The sequence below is a fragment of the Callorhinus ursinus genome, unplaced genomic scaffold (assembly GCF_003265705.2).
Source record: "Callorhinus ursinus isolate GAN/ISIS: 27379988/994484 unplaced genomic scaffold, GSC_fseal_2.0 scaffold33, whole genome shotgun sequence".
NCBI classification, from domain to species: domain Eukaryota; kingdom Metazoa; phylum Chordata; class Mammalia; order Carnivora; family Otariidae; genus Callorhinus; species Callorhinus ursinus.
This window is the reverse complement of record NW_027397095.1, coordinates 2579182-2598420: the sequence shown is the minus strand read 5'-3', so window position 1 is coordinate 2598420 and position 19239 is coordinate 2579182. Positions and strand designations below refer to the sequence as shown.

Here is a 19239-nt window from a genome sequence, read left to right as displayed (position 1 = left end):
GGGTGAGCCAGCATGATCAATAATGCATGAATGGTGGAGACGGGGAACGGAAAGACTCTCCTGGAGGCTGAATAGAAGATGAATAGTCTGCCTTCTGCCTTTACCCCTACTTTATCCCAGGCCTTGCTCTCTGATTCCCTGAAACCGGGCATTTGATTGATGCCCCAGTGCTGTCTCTTGACCTAAGGAAAAAAAAAAAACACATGCTGGGCTCAGGTGTGTAATACAATCTGGCCCCTATTCTTTGCTCAGTCTGAAATTGGGAGATCCACGAGAGGCCAAGAGCAGTAATAAAGGTGGGTGAAAAGCTCCCTTGCTTTATTCCCCTACTACTCACATTTTCTGGACTCACCACACACATTCACTTCTCTGTGGTTTTGTTCATACTATTCCCAGAATCTAGAACACCTTCTCTTCCCTACCCATTTAGAAATAGGGAGGAACTAAAATACTTCAGTGTGTGAGAGCTAACGAAAGAGTTTGAAGAAGGAGTTCAACCATATGACCTTCTGGGAGCTAATTTATCAATGTAATTATCAGCTGAGTTCCAAGGCAAATGTTTTTGGCAAACTACTAGTACGGGTGATGCTAAATAAACAAATAACTTTACTTAAAGCTGTCTGGACCTTCTGGAAAAAGAGGATCATGGTGCAAAATTCCAGTGACTCATCAAGGCCCCTACCACCTGTTTTATGCACTAACTATAAAGATGTACCAGTGAAGGGGTTGCCCTGTCCACACGGATTTCCTTGAATTCTGAGAATCGATTTTATAATGAAATAGGCTTTGCTGAGAGCACATTTTCATTGTATCCATCTAAATACTACATAGCTGAAAAGCTAGATGGTCTTTAGCTTTCAGTGAGTTTATTACACAGTCACCGACCAAATGGGTAACAGATGAAGACAACATACCTCTTTCCAATTAGTATCTAGATAATGAAAGGTCTAAGACTAAATTGCAACTTTATAATATAAGGTATCAGGGCAAGATGAATTCTCAATAAGACAAAATTGCTTTTTAAAGGATCCATAAAAATACCAGACGCTGGTCTAGAATGGCAACATAATCTTTTTAATTCCTGCAAAGGCAAACTCTGTGGCTGGGTTAAGTTAAACCACCACCAAATATCTGGCCAGGATTCCTCAAGAATGTCAAGGTCATGGGAAGCAGGGAAAGACTGAGAATCGGTCGCAGACCAGATGAGAGAAGGGGAGACAGGAGTCAAATAAATGCACCGTCCCACCCTGGATTCGACACTGGAACAGCAAGACGACCCTAACGGAACAGCTAATAAAGTCTGAATAAAATTTGGAGTTTAATTAATAGCAATGTGTAAAATGTCAGTTTCTTCATTTTGACAAATATGCCATAAGAAATTAACGGGGGGGGGAACTGGGTGAGGGGTAATATGGGAACTCTCTGTACTGTCTTTGCCAACTTTTCCTTCAACCTGTAATTATTTCAAAATAAAAAGCCCATTAAAAAGTAACAAAACTGCCATAAAAGAGCCAGGAAATTTGTTTGGATTAATATCCTAGCATTCAACGGTTTACCTGTAATAACAATCAGACCTCCGCCTTATCTTAAAATGCCCCTGCTCCTTTATTAATATTCTTCTAAACTGAATTCATGGTAAATGCAACCCAGGTGTTAAACCCAACACACCCAAATGCTCCCCCAACACGCACAACAGCTTCGTGGTGTTAATTAACACATTAGCAGGCATCCTACATCCTTCTGTAACTAAGTTCCCGAAAGCCAGGCAAGGGCTTATTCTTAAAAAAAAAAAAAAAAAAAAAAGACACATAATGCAGTTTTTCAAAGACATAGCTGTGACTTACAAGCGATGACATGTGAGCATTCTGGAGCATAAACTGCATTTGCTGGGCAAACATGGCTGCGGCAGTCTTTTGTTGGATCAAATTGTTGCGTCCATTAATTTCCAGCTGAGTTTTTAAGTGTGGAGGAGGGTGAAGGTACTTGCAGTTCTCTCTAGCGCACCGACCCTGAAAATAAAAAATTAGATGAATGCACTTTGGTATTTCTAAAAATCTGGCAACAAAATAACAAAAGTTTATGCAGTTCCAAGCATGTGTGCTGTACTGTAATAAGCACTTTGCACCAATTAACTTACTTCGTCTTCGTACCAACCCTCTAAGATCGAGACCCTGGAAACCTTCACCTTCCAGATGAAGAAACTGAGACTAAGAGAAATTTGCGCAGCTATAAAGTGACAAAACCCGAACTAAAACCCAGTTGGTCTGATTCCAGAACTCATTCTCTTAGCCCCTCGGCTCTGCCCTACTTTGATATGCATCAAATTATGTTTAAAACATAAAATATTAAGGGGCGCCTGGGCGGCGCAGTCGGTTAAGTGCCCAACTCTTGGTTTCTCCTCAGGTTGTGATCTCGGGGTTGTGGGATCGAGCCCCGGGGTGGGCTCCGTGCTCAGCAGGGAGTCTGCTTGAGATTTTTTTTCTCCCCTCTCTCTTTGCCCCCGCCCCACCGCCGCTCTTTTTCCCCTTCTCTCTCTCAATAAATAAACAAATCTTTAAAAAAAAAAAAACACCCATAAAATATTAGGAATACTATGATACCCTCATAACGTTACAGATTCAAATAAAAATTTCCTGACATGAGATGTAAAATCATGCATGTTAAATACAATTCAGGATTTGGATCTGCATATAGAAACTATCAAGAAAATTGAGGGAAAATGTTAGATACACGTAAATATACCTGATAAATTTTAGATCCATTTTTCTGGACAATTTTAAAGTTCTTTTTCCCGAGTCCATACAACGTGAGAAACATCCTGAAATCCCCTGAGGTTCCGTTCCATCAGAGAGTAAATCTTTATACCTGGCAGTCACGTTCTTTAGGTTCTGGAGGCAATGGCCCTAGATCACCTGGATAATTGAGACCAAAGTGTATTTTGGAGTCTCGGCTCTTTCAATGTTTTATTGATGGTTTACGTACTTCCAGACAGGATAATATGTCAGTCCTGGGCAATCAAATATGCCTTTGGTGTTGCCTAAATGCTGACATGGCTGCTAATTATGGTGTCTACTACGTGGTACCAAAGGACGTCACTGGACAGAGATTTATCACAATGTCAAATGTGACCTGTTGTTGTGTTTGTTTAACTCGTGAGCACTATACAAAGAGGCTACTGAATCTCTCATTCATATGACCAGGCCCCCCATAATCCTTTTCAGACAAGCCCAACTGTAAGCAATTCTTTTTTCCCCACTGATGCTAGAATTCTTTACAGTGCATGAGCTTATTGGAGAGAGAGGTGGAGAAAAAAAGCAGCTTTTTTAGGGGGGGTTACCCAAGAGTGTAAGTTGCTAGTCCACCTGAATCTGCAGGAGAAATGGGTTAGTTCATCAAGCGTTTTTAACACATGCTATGAATTGCCCTTACTTCAGAGGGCTAAACCGTTCACAACCACTCCTCCACACTGAGTTATCTGGTCATTAAAGCATTCCTATAATTTCACTGTGAATCAAGGTGTGTCCTTTCAAACCTTTAGAGAGCTACATTTAACGCAAACCTAGATGCACGGCAAGAAGCTGAGTATAACTTAGAGCACAGTTTGACAAATCAAAGGAGCTGCTATTTTTTCTGTCAGTTTTGTCCCTTCGTTTCTCCCGATGATCTATTTAATTTTAACCAAATTAAATGATTTAGAAAATCAAATCAGATCTTACTTTCCACGTACCTTTACATTCCTCTGCATATCCTGGAAAAGGAAGAATTTATTGGTAGGAAGAGTTGAGAATGGTATTGACCCAGTCGTTCTGATTTCATAAAAGTAGCTTAGGAATGGCTACATCATTTCAGCACATATAAGGACGGTCAGGAAATCATTCTATGTGCTCAAAACCACGGTAATGGACGGGTGCCCCCCCACTAATGTGCCTCCTATGAGAAAACATAAGCTTCATTTTACACCTACCACAACCTGCACCGAAGCAAAGCCGCAAGGATTTTAGTCCCTAGGTTCTCCACCCTCCACCCAGTGTAAAGGAGGTTTTCTGGCTCAGAATTAACAGCCCCGCGGGGAGCACTGATGCTTGGTGGCATCCACGGCCAAGCATGCTAGTTTATACTTGGGGGTTTCTCTCCCTCCTCCCACACCCTTACATTAAGATTTCCCCAAGGTTCAGTCCTAAATCTCTGCTCTCCTCTCTAATCTCTCTTCCCTGGAGAAATGAAGTTCTTGTAAAGTTTCATCTATCACCGCACTGGCTCAGATCGTAAATCTCGGTCTCTACCTCTGCTCCCTACCTCTGCTCCCTCTTTGCAATTTCAGTGCTTTTCATCACTAACTGCAGCTGCATTTGTAGATCCTGGCCCCTAACCAGGTCTAAATAACTTACTCCTGACCTTCCTTCTCCGCAGACGATTTTTCCTCTTCCTGCACCATCCCCATTTAGGACCACTGCTCTGATTCCCATGCTTTGGGACAGTTACATAGCGGCAGTGAAAAAAAGAAATAAGGCACCTGCTGAGCAGGATTGCCTTAGGATTGCAAACCCACCTTGATAGCTTTTCCAGACGAGTGGCAAACACAACCACAGACGTTTACACAGAACACAGTTTGTAACCCCTTCCAAAAAAGCTTTATAATGAGGGCTGTCTCTTATATTCAGGAGTTCCAAACAATAGATCAGTTTAAACAATAGAAAGAAAAGGAATACATTAGGATTTTTACCATTGTTACAATTTAGAGTTTTAACATCATTTACATTGAATGCAATCAGTGAGGGTGGGGAGGAAGAAGGGGAGGGAGAGAACACGGTATATTTGGCACATTTCCTGCCAATCTACAGATAAAAAATTACTGCTTGCCTTTGTGCTTTTATATTACTGTCCTTTCCATATAGTAACTTTTCTTAAGCTTTGTCTTGGAAAACTAATGACGTTTGTACAAAGCAAAAACAGTACACAGAAATAGAAAAAAAAGAGAATTACACTTTAATAATTACATCAGGTTGGGCTGTAAAACTAAAGTATGGAATATGAGGCCCCATAAGGCTTAAAAACAACTTATTCGTCTTAGTTATGAGATTTTACTTGATTTATAAAGCATTCTCTTTTGAATGACAGAATCCATAATTTACTTCTATAACAATGCAAATGCATAGCAATACTACCTTACCAGAGACTGCTGCTTGTGTTAAAGGAAGCTTATAAAAGACAAAAAAAAAAAAAAAATCTGCATTTTTCTATCCAAACAACAGATGACGAGACCAAATAATGCAATATCGATGTTATCTGTGGAACACAATATTTCAAAAGAAAACCAAGCCTCTTAAGTTTTTTCAAAATGACTTTGGAACTCAGGATAACATTTATATGCGCAACACTCGGTGATAAAGTTCTTCTGTATAGTACTCATTCTTCAAGAGGCCCGAACTTAATTATAGGCCAAAATACTTTAATTGGAGTTTGGAGTTGAGGGGGATAAACTTTGTTTTTGACATTTGCTAACATTTGCTTTTGGTCCTTGTAGGGGATCAAGGCTTTGGTAAACAGGTGGGGATGGGTTGGGGTGGAGGCAGGGGAGGGACTGCCCAGCACAGTATGTAATTACCCATTGTTCTTGGCCTTTGGAAAACTAACGACTAGAAAAGTTCCAGTGTTTTTCTTAGACCAGCTAAGCACTTTGAATGGGTCACGAGATATCCTATCACACTGGGTCTGTAACAGCCCAGAAACTATCTTAGTCTGAAAAAAAAAATCACCCCTCAGGTTTCCCAAGCCACGTCAAAGGTGTCTCAAGTCCTCCTTGTAGACCCACAGTTTCAGAGTTGCCATGAGCTTAGTGGACCAAGTCAAAAAGGATCCTACAAGTCTCATACCTTTGACAGTTGCCAACCACCAGCAGAGCTGGCTCTATCCGGAAAACAGCAGCTAAGGCTAGTCAAGACAAAGAACTCTCTAAGGGGGGCACAGCCTGTTAGGCTTCTGACTCTTGGTTTGGGCTCTGGTCGTGGTCTCGGGCTCGTGGGCTCATGGGGTTGAGCCCCACATCAGGCTCCATGCTCAGCAAGGAGTCTGCTTCGATTCTCTCTCTCTCTCTCTCTCTCTCTCTCTCTCTCTCCCTCTGCCCCTCCCCCACCCCATGCGCACACATGCACTCTCACTCTAAAATAAATAAATAAATCTTAAAAAAAAAGACAAAGAACTCTCTCTCTGCTTCCTCCTACGTATACATGGAGAATTAAAGAAGCATCGCAGAGATTAGCATGCAAGTTCATGTATGCTTGCCTGAATTTCACTTCTTTTCCATTTCCTTTGGCCTTAAAAACAAATCATTCTCATCTGGCCTTTCACTATGTTCCTGAGTTAAGAAAATAGCAAAGTGATTCAGTAGGAAAGCGGTTCTTGGCTGAAATAAGAGCCACTACAGCCATGAATCTTCCAGTTCCCCCTTCCCCGCTACCCACTTTGAAATTGCACCCAAAAAGCAGCAGGGGGAGAAAATGGTCAATGAAACTTCTGAAATACATCTGCATCAAAAAGTTGATGACAGACAAAGGAAAAAGTTGCTGAGCATTTGTAAAGCCTCCACAATTCAATCTATTTCCTTTTTCCTACCTTCAGGCTTTTGACAAATGAGTACAAAGCCTTTGACAGAGAGAGAAAAGTAGCATTGTAGAGATTCAAATTCCACCTAAGTCTTGGGAGTTATGAGAGTGAGTCTGTCAGATCCAAGACTTCCCATGCACTTGGTGGTAGAAAAACCCTGTGAAATGTACTTTTTTATGTTCCTAAGAGAAAGCTCTACCATCCATCAGAATACGAAAAGGACCCTAGGAAGCTGAAAATTACCCTTTGTCAGTCACAGTATCTTAACAGAAACAGCTGTTTGGAGAATGACTGGCTTCTTCAAATACATTTGGAATTACGGGGAGGGGGGTGGTAGTGGGGGAACCCCTCCCCTCAAATACAATGATAACTGGGTTACCTTTTCAAAGACACCTCACAGCTCTGCTAGGCGACCAAGAGTTAAGGCGAAATGTTAAATAAAGGCAACGAACAGATGATTTGTTCTACGAAACAAATTATGTTATTTCATTTTAATGACTGTGTGTTAAATGAAAAATTCTACTGATCACAGTGCCCTACTGACACATACTTACATGCATAGACACGGCTGCTCAGAGGAAGTAACAGTTATACGAGAATTACAAATCACACATCTGAGGTTGCCTGGTTCCTACCACCATCAAGACCTACTTAAAGGCTAGGAACAACCTAAAGGAGCTAAAAGTGAGGGGACACCAACATAAACGAGTATTAGCCAGACGTCAGCATACTAATGGCTAATTTCCCACTTTCTTCCTCTTAGGGTTCTGTCTTTCTAAAAATGGATATAATCTGCATCATTTTCTCCTCCAACATTATACCATCTATGAACATTGATAAATATGCATAAAGAGCATCCTTAAATCTTACATAAAACTTGTAATTTAAATTTGGGATGCAGACAAGAAATCTTTTTTTTAAAGTCTTTTAATAAAGCATTTTCTGAAAATATTGAAGGCAAGATTAATGAGGCTGAACATAGACCCTTATAGAGAGGGCCAGCCAAGCACACACCACACCCCCCCCACTACAGTCAGCTCTGCATCTCATTTCCTTCCGCTACTGAACTCTGCTTTCTTGACATCCCATTTACGCACACACTGGGCAATGACTTTGGCCCAAACTGGACACCAAGTCTGAATTCAGGTAAGAAGCTGGGAGGAGGGCAGAAGAATTTTCTTGCCTATTTGCCTCAAGAAAACTTTCAAATGGTGACCTCCAAGAAGATGAAGGGAGTAGGGCTCAGCAATGATGATTTGTTCTGAGACAGTACACTAAGATAGCTTGATTACCAGCTTGTAACATTTAGGGCTGAACTGGATTTTAAGGAACATCTTGTGTGCCTTTATCTTCCTGAGAAAGTTAAAGACCAAAGAAGTGAGAGGACTTGTCCTACTTCACAAGCAGCTCAGTAAGAACAGAAGCCAAGTTCCCAGGCTCGCACTCCCCAACATGGATTTTCAGTTCAAATGACTCTTCCCCTGTAAAGATTTGCCTGGACTCCTCTCCCCACCCCCACTCTCATTTACCTCCCCCTCTTTTGTGCCTCCACCTGCACCTTGCACTCAGTTTTATCCCAGCACTTATCACTGTGCACATCGATAAATTGTTTGCATGCCTATCTCCCCACTAGACTTTGAGCTTATCCAAAGGCAGGACTCTATCTTCTTCATCTTTGAACCTCCAGGGATGTTTATGAGCCTGGAGAAGAGTGATCACTCCGTAAGTTTGCTGAGTAAATGAATAAAGTTTGTGAGAATGATTTTATAGGGAGCAACACTAAGTCTGCCTTAGAAGCCTACTTGCTGGGGCACCTGGGTGGCTCAGTGGGTGAGGCGTCTGCCTTCGGCTCAGGTCATGATCCCAGGGTCCTGGGATCGGGCCCCATGTTGGGCTCCCTGCTCAGCGGGGAGTCTGCTTCTCCCTCTCCTTCTGCCCCTCCCCCAGCTTGTGCTTTCTCTCTCTCTCTCTCATTCTTGCTCACTCACTCTCTCTCAAATAAATAATCTTTTTTTTTTTTTTTTTTTAATAAGCCTCCTTGCTTCTCTGGCTGTTTCCTTCCATTAAGTTCTTTCTTCTTCCTCCAAAAAGAGAACAATAGCCAACTTATGAATAAGGTTGTTCCTGGTTGTCTGTCCCAAATGACTGGTTATTCTATTCAGGTCTAGCAAACAGTGAATTTATACTTTTTTTTTTTTTGGCTAGGAATATATACTCTAGGGTGTATGTGACCCCGATGGCTGAAAAATCCTCGTAATTCAGTATAATTGAACCAGAAGTGTCAGGAATCCATGAGGCACACAGACACAAACCCTGGTCTAATTCCAGGGGTCTGTAGCCACAAGAACTCCCCAGGCCACAGGACCCCACAGAGCCGAATAAAGGAACATACAGCAGATTCATATGTAATCAACACCTGAGTCGGCCCAAGGGGAACACTGCATTTCCAGGGTCAGCTTCGAGTACACTGCCTTCACCCACTGTTCCACCCCAACCCACATTTCTCTGAACAGGCTGCAAGTCAAAATCCCTGAAGCTCCTTAGCCAGAGGTAGAAGATGTGGCTTTAGGGCAATCACATCAGGTGGGGCCTTCTTGTGGGTCTCTATTGCACACGCTGGCTTCTTACAAGAAAAATGTTCCCGATATACTTCAAGACCCGCCCCCCACCGCCCCATTCAGCGGCGTTCACATTAAACACTTGTTTTCAAATAACCATGAGCTTAATTTTTCCATGAAATTTTTGAAGAACAAATAACACTAAAAATCATAGTGGCTGTTCACAGTGAAACCAAGCCTGCCTCACCAATACTTGCTTCCAGCCCCCTCCTCTATGTCCCCACTGCTCTCCCCCCTCCACAGCCCACCTGCCCCAGTCTAATCGAATACCTTTAATTGTGCTAGACAAATATTAACTGAGTATCTGTTCAATAATAAGCTCCTCATGAACGTACCCCTCTCTGTTTATAAAGCAGCTGACCGGAATCAAATTAAAACCAAAGACAATGAAAGCACATTGGTACCAAGTTACCAAAAGTATTCATGGAGGCTGTCTTTAAAGCAGTTTGATGGCTGCCAACATAAAATGTCATTAAAAGACAGAAAACAGGAAAGAAAACATAATGGCATTCAATTTGTGACTCCAACAAATACAATACACATAAAATCATGCCACATAGGCTTTGTCATGAAATGACATAAAGGGGTGTCTCGCTCTCGGCCCATAGTCAAATGTTGGGTTCTTAGGGTTCCTTCACCTCCCTTTTTTTAGACACCCCACCATATGACCTACTGTAGTGATACAGACCCAGGACAAAGAGGACACCAGCTGCTTGCTCCCTTTCTTCCCAGCTAGGGCTTCTGCCCGGAACCCCATCCAGGGTTGCCAGATTGATCAAGTGGAAATACAGAACTCCCAATCAAACTGGAATTGCAGACAAGCAATGAACAATGTTTGAGGATAAGTATGCTCTCCATTTAATATATCATCTGGCAACCCTCTCCCTATCCATTCTTCTACCCTGGTGAGTTGAGCTAAATTGAGTCAAATCCTCAAAAACCCATTTTCCTCCCTTTACCTTAAGGACAAAAGGATTTCCCTCCATGGAATCCTCCCAGGCTCTCCTAGGCCTTCAACTGCCCCAAGCAAAGCAGAAGGCACTCCCAGACCCAGCTTACCTGACCAGCTGCAAGGAATTTAAGGAAGTTGGCTGTTGGAGAAAACAATTTTTTAATCCGTGGCTCCTCCCACCAAAAGCTTCACACAGCTCCCTACCCGTCAGCCACCCTACTTTCCCACCCACAGTGGCGCAATCAGCTATTCAAATGACTTTGTGCCTGCCCAGGGCTCCTCCTCGGGGTGGGATGGAGAGGGCCATGGTCAGTGACCACCACGCCTAACTCCTGACTCTGAATTTATATACATTTTTGGAACATAGTAATTTCTACAGGAAGATGAGGCTTTTGTGTTTTGAAGGTTTTAATTGTGTGTGGGAGGGGTGAGGAGGGTGGGTTAGCTTTTCTTTTTCTTCAGCCTCGTCTGTGGAAGACTCAAATTCAAGCAAAAGTCATCCATTAAAGCTGAGGAAAATGATGGCTTAAGCATCGTGTTTCCATAGGCACACATAAGATCTATGCAGATACATATTCAAAACATGCAAAAAATGGCACGAATAGCCATTATTTGCATAGATGTCTTTTTCAGTCAACTCTTGATTACTCATATTAAAAGAGAGGGAGAAGTAAAGGGGCATGGTTGGTTCTAATGAACAAAATCATATATTCAGGAAGAATGGCAATCCGTAATAGCCCCACATGGCAGAATATGCATATCACAAAAGTGGTAATTGTGAACATTTAGGAATCCGTTACTAGACACGGTCCTGAATTTTTTTTTTTTTTTTTTTAGTCATTAGGCATGCAAGCTCATCTCATGCCTACTTTTGCATTCAATTGTTGCAACATCACCTATCATGCAGTCTCTGGAAAACTCCACTCTTGAGAGAATGACAGTGAAAACAGCAAATGAGGTCTTGAAACAATCATGAAAACAGTTTTGATCTCTCAGACTCCAGAAAGGGTTTTAGTGACGCTCTAGAGTCCTTGGACCACACTTTGAGAACTACTGATCCCCGTAAGTACGCAACGATCCCTTGTGTAGGGAGCATTCTCTCGTCCATAAACTCTCTGAGGGCAGAAGCCATGTTCTTGGGCATGTTCTAGTCCCAGCACAGAAGCTAGTGCTTGGCCCGGAGCAAAGCTTGGCAAGCGATGGCTCATCCGACTGATTTTTGACCCCCAAATTTCAATACCTCATAAACTTCATTTAGGTTTCTTCATATTTTTCCCATAACTTTATGGTTTTGTTTCACGGCTGTGAAACAAAATGCTTTTAATTGCATTGTGCACTCCAAAACATTTATATCCCATGAGCACAATAGAAGAATGTAATAGATGACTTTTGCATTTTTAAATGGAGAAATTAAAAGAATAAAAGCAAATCCGTCTCAAATATTCAAAGAAAGGATGCAGATGCTTTTGTTGGAATTATCAAAGATTCAGAATGGGTAAGGTCAGAAAGAATGAAATCGTACTACACTGGGGAAGTTTACGTGTTTATAGACAACAAGGGATGGAAAAGCAGGGAGTAAAGTTGGAAAGCATTTGTGAGAGTGTGTACCATAGACCACTGCTCCCAAGAGAAGAGCCTCAAAAGCGCGGTTTCCTGGGGAAATTCTTGTAAAAATGGCATACTACATTCCTCTCTCGGAGCCTGACAATACACCAGAGTGTATCAAAGGATCTCTCTCATATATGTCCTACAGTAAAGAAACCTGCTAACCCAACACAGCTGAATCGCAGAAACCATCCCTCTTTTCTTCATAAAACACCTTTTACCAGTATTTCGTTACACTGTCCTTATGGAAAATGCTGATCTAATATTTTCTCCTACTAAAGCTCAAACTAAGCCCCATGGCATCTGATAGGTCAAGTTAGCTTTTCCTTCATACTTTCCATTTCGATTTCTCTCCCCCTAACTAGAAAAATAACAGTGCAGCCCAAGAACCGGATGTTCCATTGAAATGACATTGAACATTTTTGCATGTGCCAGATGCGCCAACAGCTAACAAGATGGAGATTTTCCCCACCATCACCTCCCCAGCTTTCTTCCTTTCTTTGAATGCTTCAGCCAGACAGCGTCTGGAATAACAACTTCAGGGCTTCTCTAACGGGCTTTCCCTACACTGTGACTCCTGTCCCTTGAAACCATATGCCACTTAGCTTAGGTTTTCCATGACTTAAAACTTAAGGGTCTCAAGTGAGTTTAAACCACACTAAAACTTGGGAAGTAAGGAGGTAGCTGGCAAGCCCCTCAATTCCTAAGGGTCTTAGTTTTGCACTTGACTCAAACCTTGGGGTTTCCACTTGGCAAAATTAAGTTTCCCGTCTCTGAGTAAAAAGAAAGTTTCAAAGCAATAAAGTTTCAAATAGCTCGCAAACGTCTACGGAGAGTATAAGGTGGAAACAGCCCTGATCATTGTTTGGATTTAAACAATTTATCTTTGCAGGGCTCAGTATGCCGCTGAGAATACATTAAATAATTACATCTCTATAGCCAGCCTCGGATCTCTCCACCCAGAGGTTATGCAAAGGGCAGGTATAGTTATTGATTTACCTTTGCATTTTGAAATTAGAGGCACAAAGATGACAATCAGTCCCTCTTTCGCTAAACCTAAGGCCTTTTTCAGAGAAAGAAATTTAAAAGCATGATATCAAAATGGTTGTTCAAGGGGTCTTGTTAAATTCACAAATGTGAAATCCTGTTTCAAACCCCAAACGGAGGCCAAATATATCCACTTGAAGTAATAAGCATTTTCCTCACACGCCTACCCAACCACCAGACTAATAACAAATATGCAATTTCCAAGCAGAAAGTCTTAGTGGTATCCACTGCCATTCACATACTTTGAGGCAGGGACTAAGCTCACATTTTGTTAATGGTAATATATTTTTATCACCAAAACTCTTAATGAAAACTCTGCTAACTTGTTATTAAAACTGTAGGCATTTTAGAGTATCAGACACATCCCCAAAGAAAACTCCAAACTCCAAACACATCGTGTATTGAAAGAAAGTGGCCTTTTTAAACCAAGTAATTTTTTTAAAAGAGTATCTGAAAACCAGGCCAACTTCCTGTTTGTTTTTGTTCTGCAGACTTAAAAACAAGCAATTTTATTGATACAAATGTTTTCTCTTTTCAAAATAAAGATCTATTCTGCGTGGCCTGAATATCTATCAAGTACATTGAGCTTCATCTGAAATGTGTTTCAGAGATGTGAACATAATTGAGAACGTTCCAGATGAAACTATGGAGATTACTTTTTAAGAAATATGTTTTAAAATGAGTCGCTCTTAGTAAATACAGCAACCTTGTCAAGCTCACCTTCTGCTCTCAGTGAGCAGTTAATATTTGATGATGATGAAACTGTTCCTAGTATTTAAAGAACCAAACAAGGCCATCCACAAACAATGTAACTAGAAATGGGGTTAGTTTAAAGAAGATAAAATGATAAGTGGAGGTTTTAGGTTTTAAAATAAATCAATCCCTCAACCGTAAATGTCGCATAATCCTTACAGAGGAGAAGTTGAAATATGACCTCTGCCAAAGAATGCCTATCTCCAGATCTAAAACAGGGACAAAAATGAAACAAAGCAAAGAACAGCACAAGTTAATTAGTTTTAAAATCTATTAATTGTACTCCCCAAGTCAGTTTAAACAACCGGAACAAGAGTTATTGGGGGTATAGTACACTTGTAAAGGTGTAGTGTTCTTTAACTATGTGTACCCTCTATATTAAGCACAAAAAGGTTTCTAGAATCATGGTGAGAGTCTAACCAGTGCCTTTTAATTCCTGGAATCCTTATTTGGGGGAGGGAAAAATAAAAGAAAACAAATCTACTCTAGCTTCATTGTGCCTTCCCTGAAAATCAGAATAAAATTAGAAAACTTCAGAAAATGTGGCTTTCTGAAAAAAAAAAAAATCCAGTTCATGTCTCTCTTATCAGGTAAGTCAAATTCCGTTCTAGAAAAATATTTCAGAAAAAAGTGATACAGTGAAACAAAGTAGATAGCATAAAACATCAATCTGCCAATCTTTTGCACTTGTTTTTTTACTAGAGATAAGTGGAATGTGTGATTGGCTTTATTTTGTTTGTTTTACATCAACTTTATATGCTAGACTGGTATAGAAGGTCAAATGATCGATCCTTCAGATGTGAACGGATTCTGACCATTTATGAGGGTGCTGGGGGATAACTGCATCTCTCGTTTTAGCACATATTACTCGGCGTGTGACAATTGTTGACACACATTTGGAGACCAGGTTGAGGCCCTGTAAAATTACATTTTCCATTAATATCTTGAAAGCAGTCATAACAGCAAAACCCATTTGGGGGATTTATAGAACACTGTGTGGTCTAGTTTGCATTTTTTTTCACCCAGCACTTCCAATTGAATAAGAGCTACTTTCACTGTGTCTTTACCAGGTGCCAGACCCTGTTCAAAGTGCTTTGCGTGCGTTGCCTCGTGTAATTTGCACAATAACCCTGGGTCAGTGTTGTGCTGAGGAATTGAGGCACAGTGAGGCGAAGAAACACCCACCAAGTGACAGACCAAATGGAGCAGAACGAGGATTTGCACCGAGGGGCGCTGGGTCAGGAGCCCACATTCTTAACCAGGACCATATCGCTTTGCAATCCTTCGGCATGTGTTAAGCTGAGGAATGAGCTAGTTCAAATACTTCTTCTGCCCGGGCCACTATTTTCCCTCCAAGATTGTACCAGAGATTGCACATCGACTGGCTGTTAGGTATGCCCCGAAATGATTTAGTAGATAAATGTATGGCAGTGGGATGTTCTGTTAAGCACCCAGGAATCTCAAGTGACTTGGAAATGAATAAGACAAGGTCACCGAATGTCCACCTGAATAATCACAGCCAAATTTACTGTGCATTTGCCAGGTACCGGGCACTGTTCAGAGTGCTTTATATGCATTATTAAGTCTTTCATCCTCACCGAAGCAGAACAATTAGTACAAACACGTCCTCTCTTAGCCCAGCTTTTTAGTAAATGTTTGCACAATAGAATTTTTGCCAGTTGGTTTGGGGGAGAGCAGTGTCATATTATCAGGGGTTGGGGTAAGGGAGCTTAAGTCATGGTCATTTGTGCTTAAGCAACAGTACAGCAGAAACCCCAGGGACACCGAACGGGTGGAAGTGGGCTCAGCAAAAGAGTTGCCGGTGTGCCTTTTGTGACTATTGTTGCCTCCTTAAGAGAAGAATCTTTGAAAAGCACACTACTGCTATTCAGAAGCAGGTTTACTCAGACCACAAAGGTCTGAGTGCCGGAGGTTCCACACTATCACAAAGCAGAGAAAATCTCCAAACAATGACAAAAGATCAACCTTATTGCAAAGCAGTACCAAAGTGTTCTTCGGAAGCATTTCATTCCACTGAAAGCCCAGGCAAATGATATTTCACAGATGCTACACACACCACCTCACAAAAGTCTGTGCCACCGAAAGCTCAGTTTTAGTGGGGGTTTGACTTAAATGACTAGGGTCTGTCTATACTCTGATGGTGCAGAGCAGGGTGATGATGTGTAGACCTGGGAACTAGGGTTTGACTTTTTCTTCACTCCAGCTGTAGCCTATGAACAAGAGTATGTTTTGTTTCTTCTCTAGATTGCCGATTTATTTTGGGTTAAGTACATTATTCACAAAGGAATACCAAAGACTACAAAATGCAAATCAATATTTAGATGTATCAGGTAAACATGTCAATAATATGAACATACCCATTCTATTCAATACAACTTATCATTTAGGCTTTTCCACAGCTTTAAGAAGACAAACTATTACATGTATTTGCTGATGACACTAGGGAATCTGGATCTTTTAATAAGAGACTAGACAATTGAGCAATGCAGCCTCCAAAAGTGTACTTATACTTTTAAAGACAGTATAATAGGGGGATGCCTGGGTGGCTCAGTCAGTTAAGCATCTGACTCCTGGTTTTGGCTCAGGTTGTGATCTCATGGGTCACGATCTCAGGGTCATGGGATCGAGCCCTGCGTCGGGCTCCCTGCGTCGGGCTCTGTGCTCAGCAGGGACTCTGCTTGGGGATTCTCTCTCCCCCTCTCCCTCTGCCCTTCTCCCTGCTCTCGCACTCTCTTTCTCTGTCTCAAATAAATAAATCTTTTTTAAAAGACTGTATGATAGGGAAAATAATAAGGATAACAAATCCAGTGTTGACACGAATCAGTTGTTTGGAATCAGGGCACAGGCTATTCGTACTTTCGACTTTGAATGCTTCTGTTCCTAGGCAAGGCAGTAATACATCTAAATTTTAAAGATGAAAGCAGTATTTTATCAGAAAGAGTTCTAGACTGGGATACAAGTGCCCTGGATTCTGATTATCTTTAGATCATGGCTAAATTATTTTCATTATGGTAATCAGGTAGGCTAGGAATAATTCCTGCCTCTGTATACCTCACAGGTACTTTGAGAGAATAAAGGAAGAAAATGCAATTTAGTATGCCTTGGAAATTAAATCAGGACAAAGTGTAAAAAATATTAGTTATTTTTCTTTATTGTTGTTGTTCTTTTAAAGATTTTTATTTATTTATTTGAGAGAGAGAGAGATAGAAACAGCACGAGAGGGGAAAGGGTCAGAGGGAGAAGCAGGCTCCCCGCTGAGCTGGGAGCCCGATGTGGGACTCGATCTCGGGACTCCGGGATCATGACCTGAGCCGAAGGCAGTCGCTTAACCAACTGAGCCACCCAGGCGCCCATCTTTATTAGTTGTTTACAACAGAACAAAAATTGTTACTGTGAATTAAGTATAAAAAATACTACAATTTCACTTCCCCACAAAAGGTACTACATTACCATATGGGTAATCCTTGCTTATGGGAGTAATAGAAATTATCATGTGCCCAGGGTCGGAATTTATATACAATGTTAAAAAGCCAAGGATACTTCGCTTCTCACCACTGGACATCTTTAAACAGTTGCTGTTCCCACCAATCAGTGGTATGGCAAGTGAAAGACCAGAGGAAAAAGACAAGATCCGGGCTTTAATCTTATCCTTGTAAATAACTGAAACGAGAAAAGTTATTGCTTCCTTTTCAACTGACAATAAGCCAGGGCCTACTTGGGAGACCAGTTTATCCTGTCAAGAGATACTTTCCTACCATCACAGGCTTCTTACTTTAAGATATCGCAGATCACAAATTCACTTTAGAATCCTAATGAATAAAACACTCAGTCATTTCTATTCTATGAAAAATTTGGAGCATTGCACTTTTTGGTTGGTCCTTTTTCAATTTTTACATCGCCACAACTGCTGCCATATTTTATTTATAACATATATTAAGATGATCCAAAGAAATCAGGCAAGTCATTTTTCTCCTGCTAAGTTAGGAGGATAAAACAGAACAAATAACAGACTATAACGGAAGATGGTAACGGTGCCTAAAATACTAGCAAGTAATTGATCAAAGGGATTTTTTTTTTTAAAGATTTCACCCATTTATTTGACAGAAAGAGAGCGCGAGAGGGAAACCACAAGCAGGAGGAGCAGGAGAGGGAGAAACAGGCTCCCCGCTGAGCAGGATGCCCAACGCTGGGCTCGATCCCAGGACCCTGGCCTCATGACCTGAGCCCAAGGCACATGCCCAACTGACTCTGAGGCACCCAGGCGCCCCGATCAAAGGGATTTTGAATATTATTTAGATAAATTGATAAATAACAAAATTGAATCTTGTTATAAAACTGTTTATCCATGTTTGAGCTAATTTCTCATTTTCCATATCTTTCATCTCATGAAGTTGACCTCTTAGAAGCCAAGATTGACACATATAAATGTGAAACATATTTGAATATGTGATATATCTATTTCTATTGAAAAGAACTAGTAACTATATAATGTACATTACATATAGGCATATATAGAGGCACATATTGAAGGGGAGCAGATTTTGCCACCCCAAATTATGCCTCTCTGGCATATTGATTATTTTAAACTGGCTATTTTTCAGAAAGAGCAGACACAGGTTTTCAGAGCTTCACACTATTTGTGAGGATGTCCTGCTGGCTGGACCAAGAAGAGGAGGGTGACTCTAAATCTGTAGAATCTTAAATCTGCGTAAGGATCAGACCTTGTTTATTGTGCTTTTCCTGGTCACTTTTTGTCTTTAGCTAAATACAGTAGGTAAGGTGATGGCTTGGGCCATTTGGGGGAATGACTCAGTTTTCCTGGGTCTCTCCCATGTACACAGGAGGAACACACATTATTAACTTTTGTTTGTCTCCTGTTAATCTGTCCGATAGCAATTTAATTCTTATACCAGCCAGAGAACCCAGAAGGGCAGAAGGGAAAACTTTCCTGCCCTTATGATATATGTCCTTTATATATATATAAGCAAGTCCCCACACTTGTTAGCAACACCTACAGTAGAGCTTTGGGGGTATGAAAAAAGTCACTAATCTTTCCAAAGGATTAGAATAGATAACTTATTAAAATAATTTCTTTTTCTTTTTGGTTTCATACACTCAGACACTGATGAGAAGGTTCTATATACTCCACAAAAAGAGGGTTCTGTGGTCAATGAATTTTGAGACATGTTGGGTTCAACAGAACTAAACTGCTGTCTTCGGGGCAGTAGGTCTCAGAGTCTTATCTTAGCTAATAAGCATCGTGGTGCTCCTTGAGGGGAGAAATAGAATAAGTTTCCCAGAGATACGTAAGGCTTCCAGAACAGACGCTGCTTTCTTTCCACAGGATCGGAATATAAACAAATAACCCAAGTCTGAGGTCCTTGGGAAAAAAGTGGTTAGAAAGGAAGGCAGAAGCAGGAAGGGAACAATGTGGAGCACTGAGAATTCTCTGAACCAGTGGTTCTCAAACCCAGCATTCATCGGAATCACCAGGAGGGCTTACACCATCAGACCCACCCCCAGAGTTGCTGATCCAGCAGGTCTGGGGTGGGGCCTGAGAATTCACATTTCTAACAAGTTCCCAGGTGAAGCCGGTGCTGCTAGAGTGCCAACAAGAGTCTTGAGAAGTTCTGCTCTGTG

The 19239-nt window shown here is 41.3% G+C and overlaps 1 protein-coding gene across 7 annotated transcripts in view; it reads right to left on the bottom strand.

The window, feature by feature from the left end:
* MBNL3 (muscleblind like splicing regulator 3) overlaps positions 1-19239 on the bottom strand; it is a 109344-nt gene that overhangs the window by 29434 nt on the left and 60671 nt on the right. For 6 of the 7 annotated variants that reach the window (XM_073879133.1, XM_025852528.2, XM_025852529.2 and 3 more), the window contains exon 3: positions 1845-2009. In XM_073879133.1, the coding sequence (XP_073735234.1) occupies positions 1845-2009 (165 nt within the window). Of the gene's footprint in view, positions 1-1844; positions 2010-3727; positions 3847-19239 lie in introns of those variants that run through there. The other variant, XM_073879134.1, reaches the window with a different exon arrangement.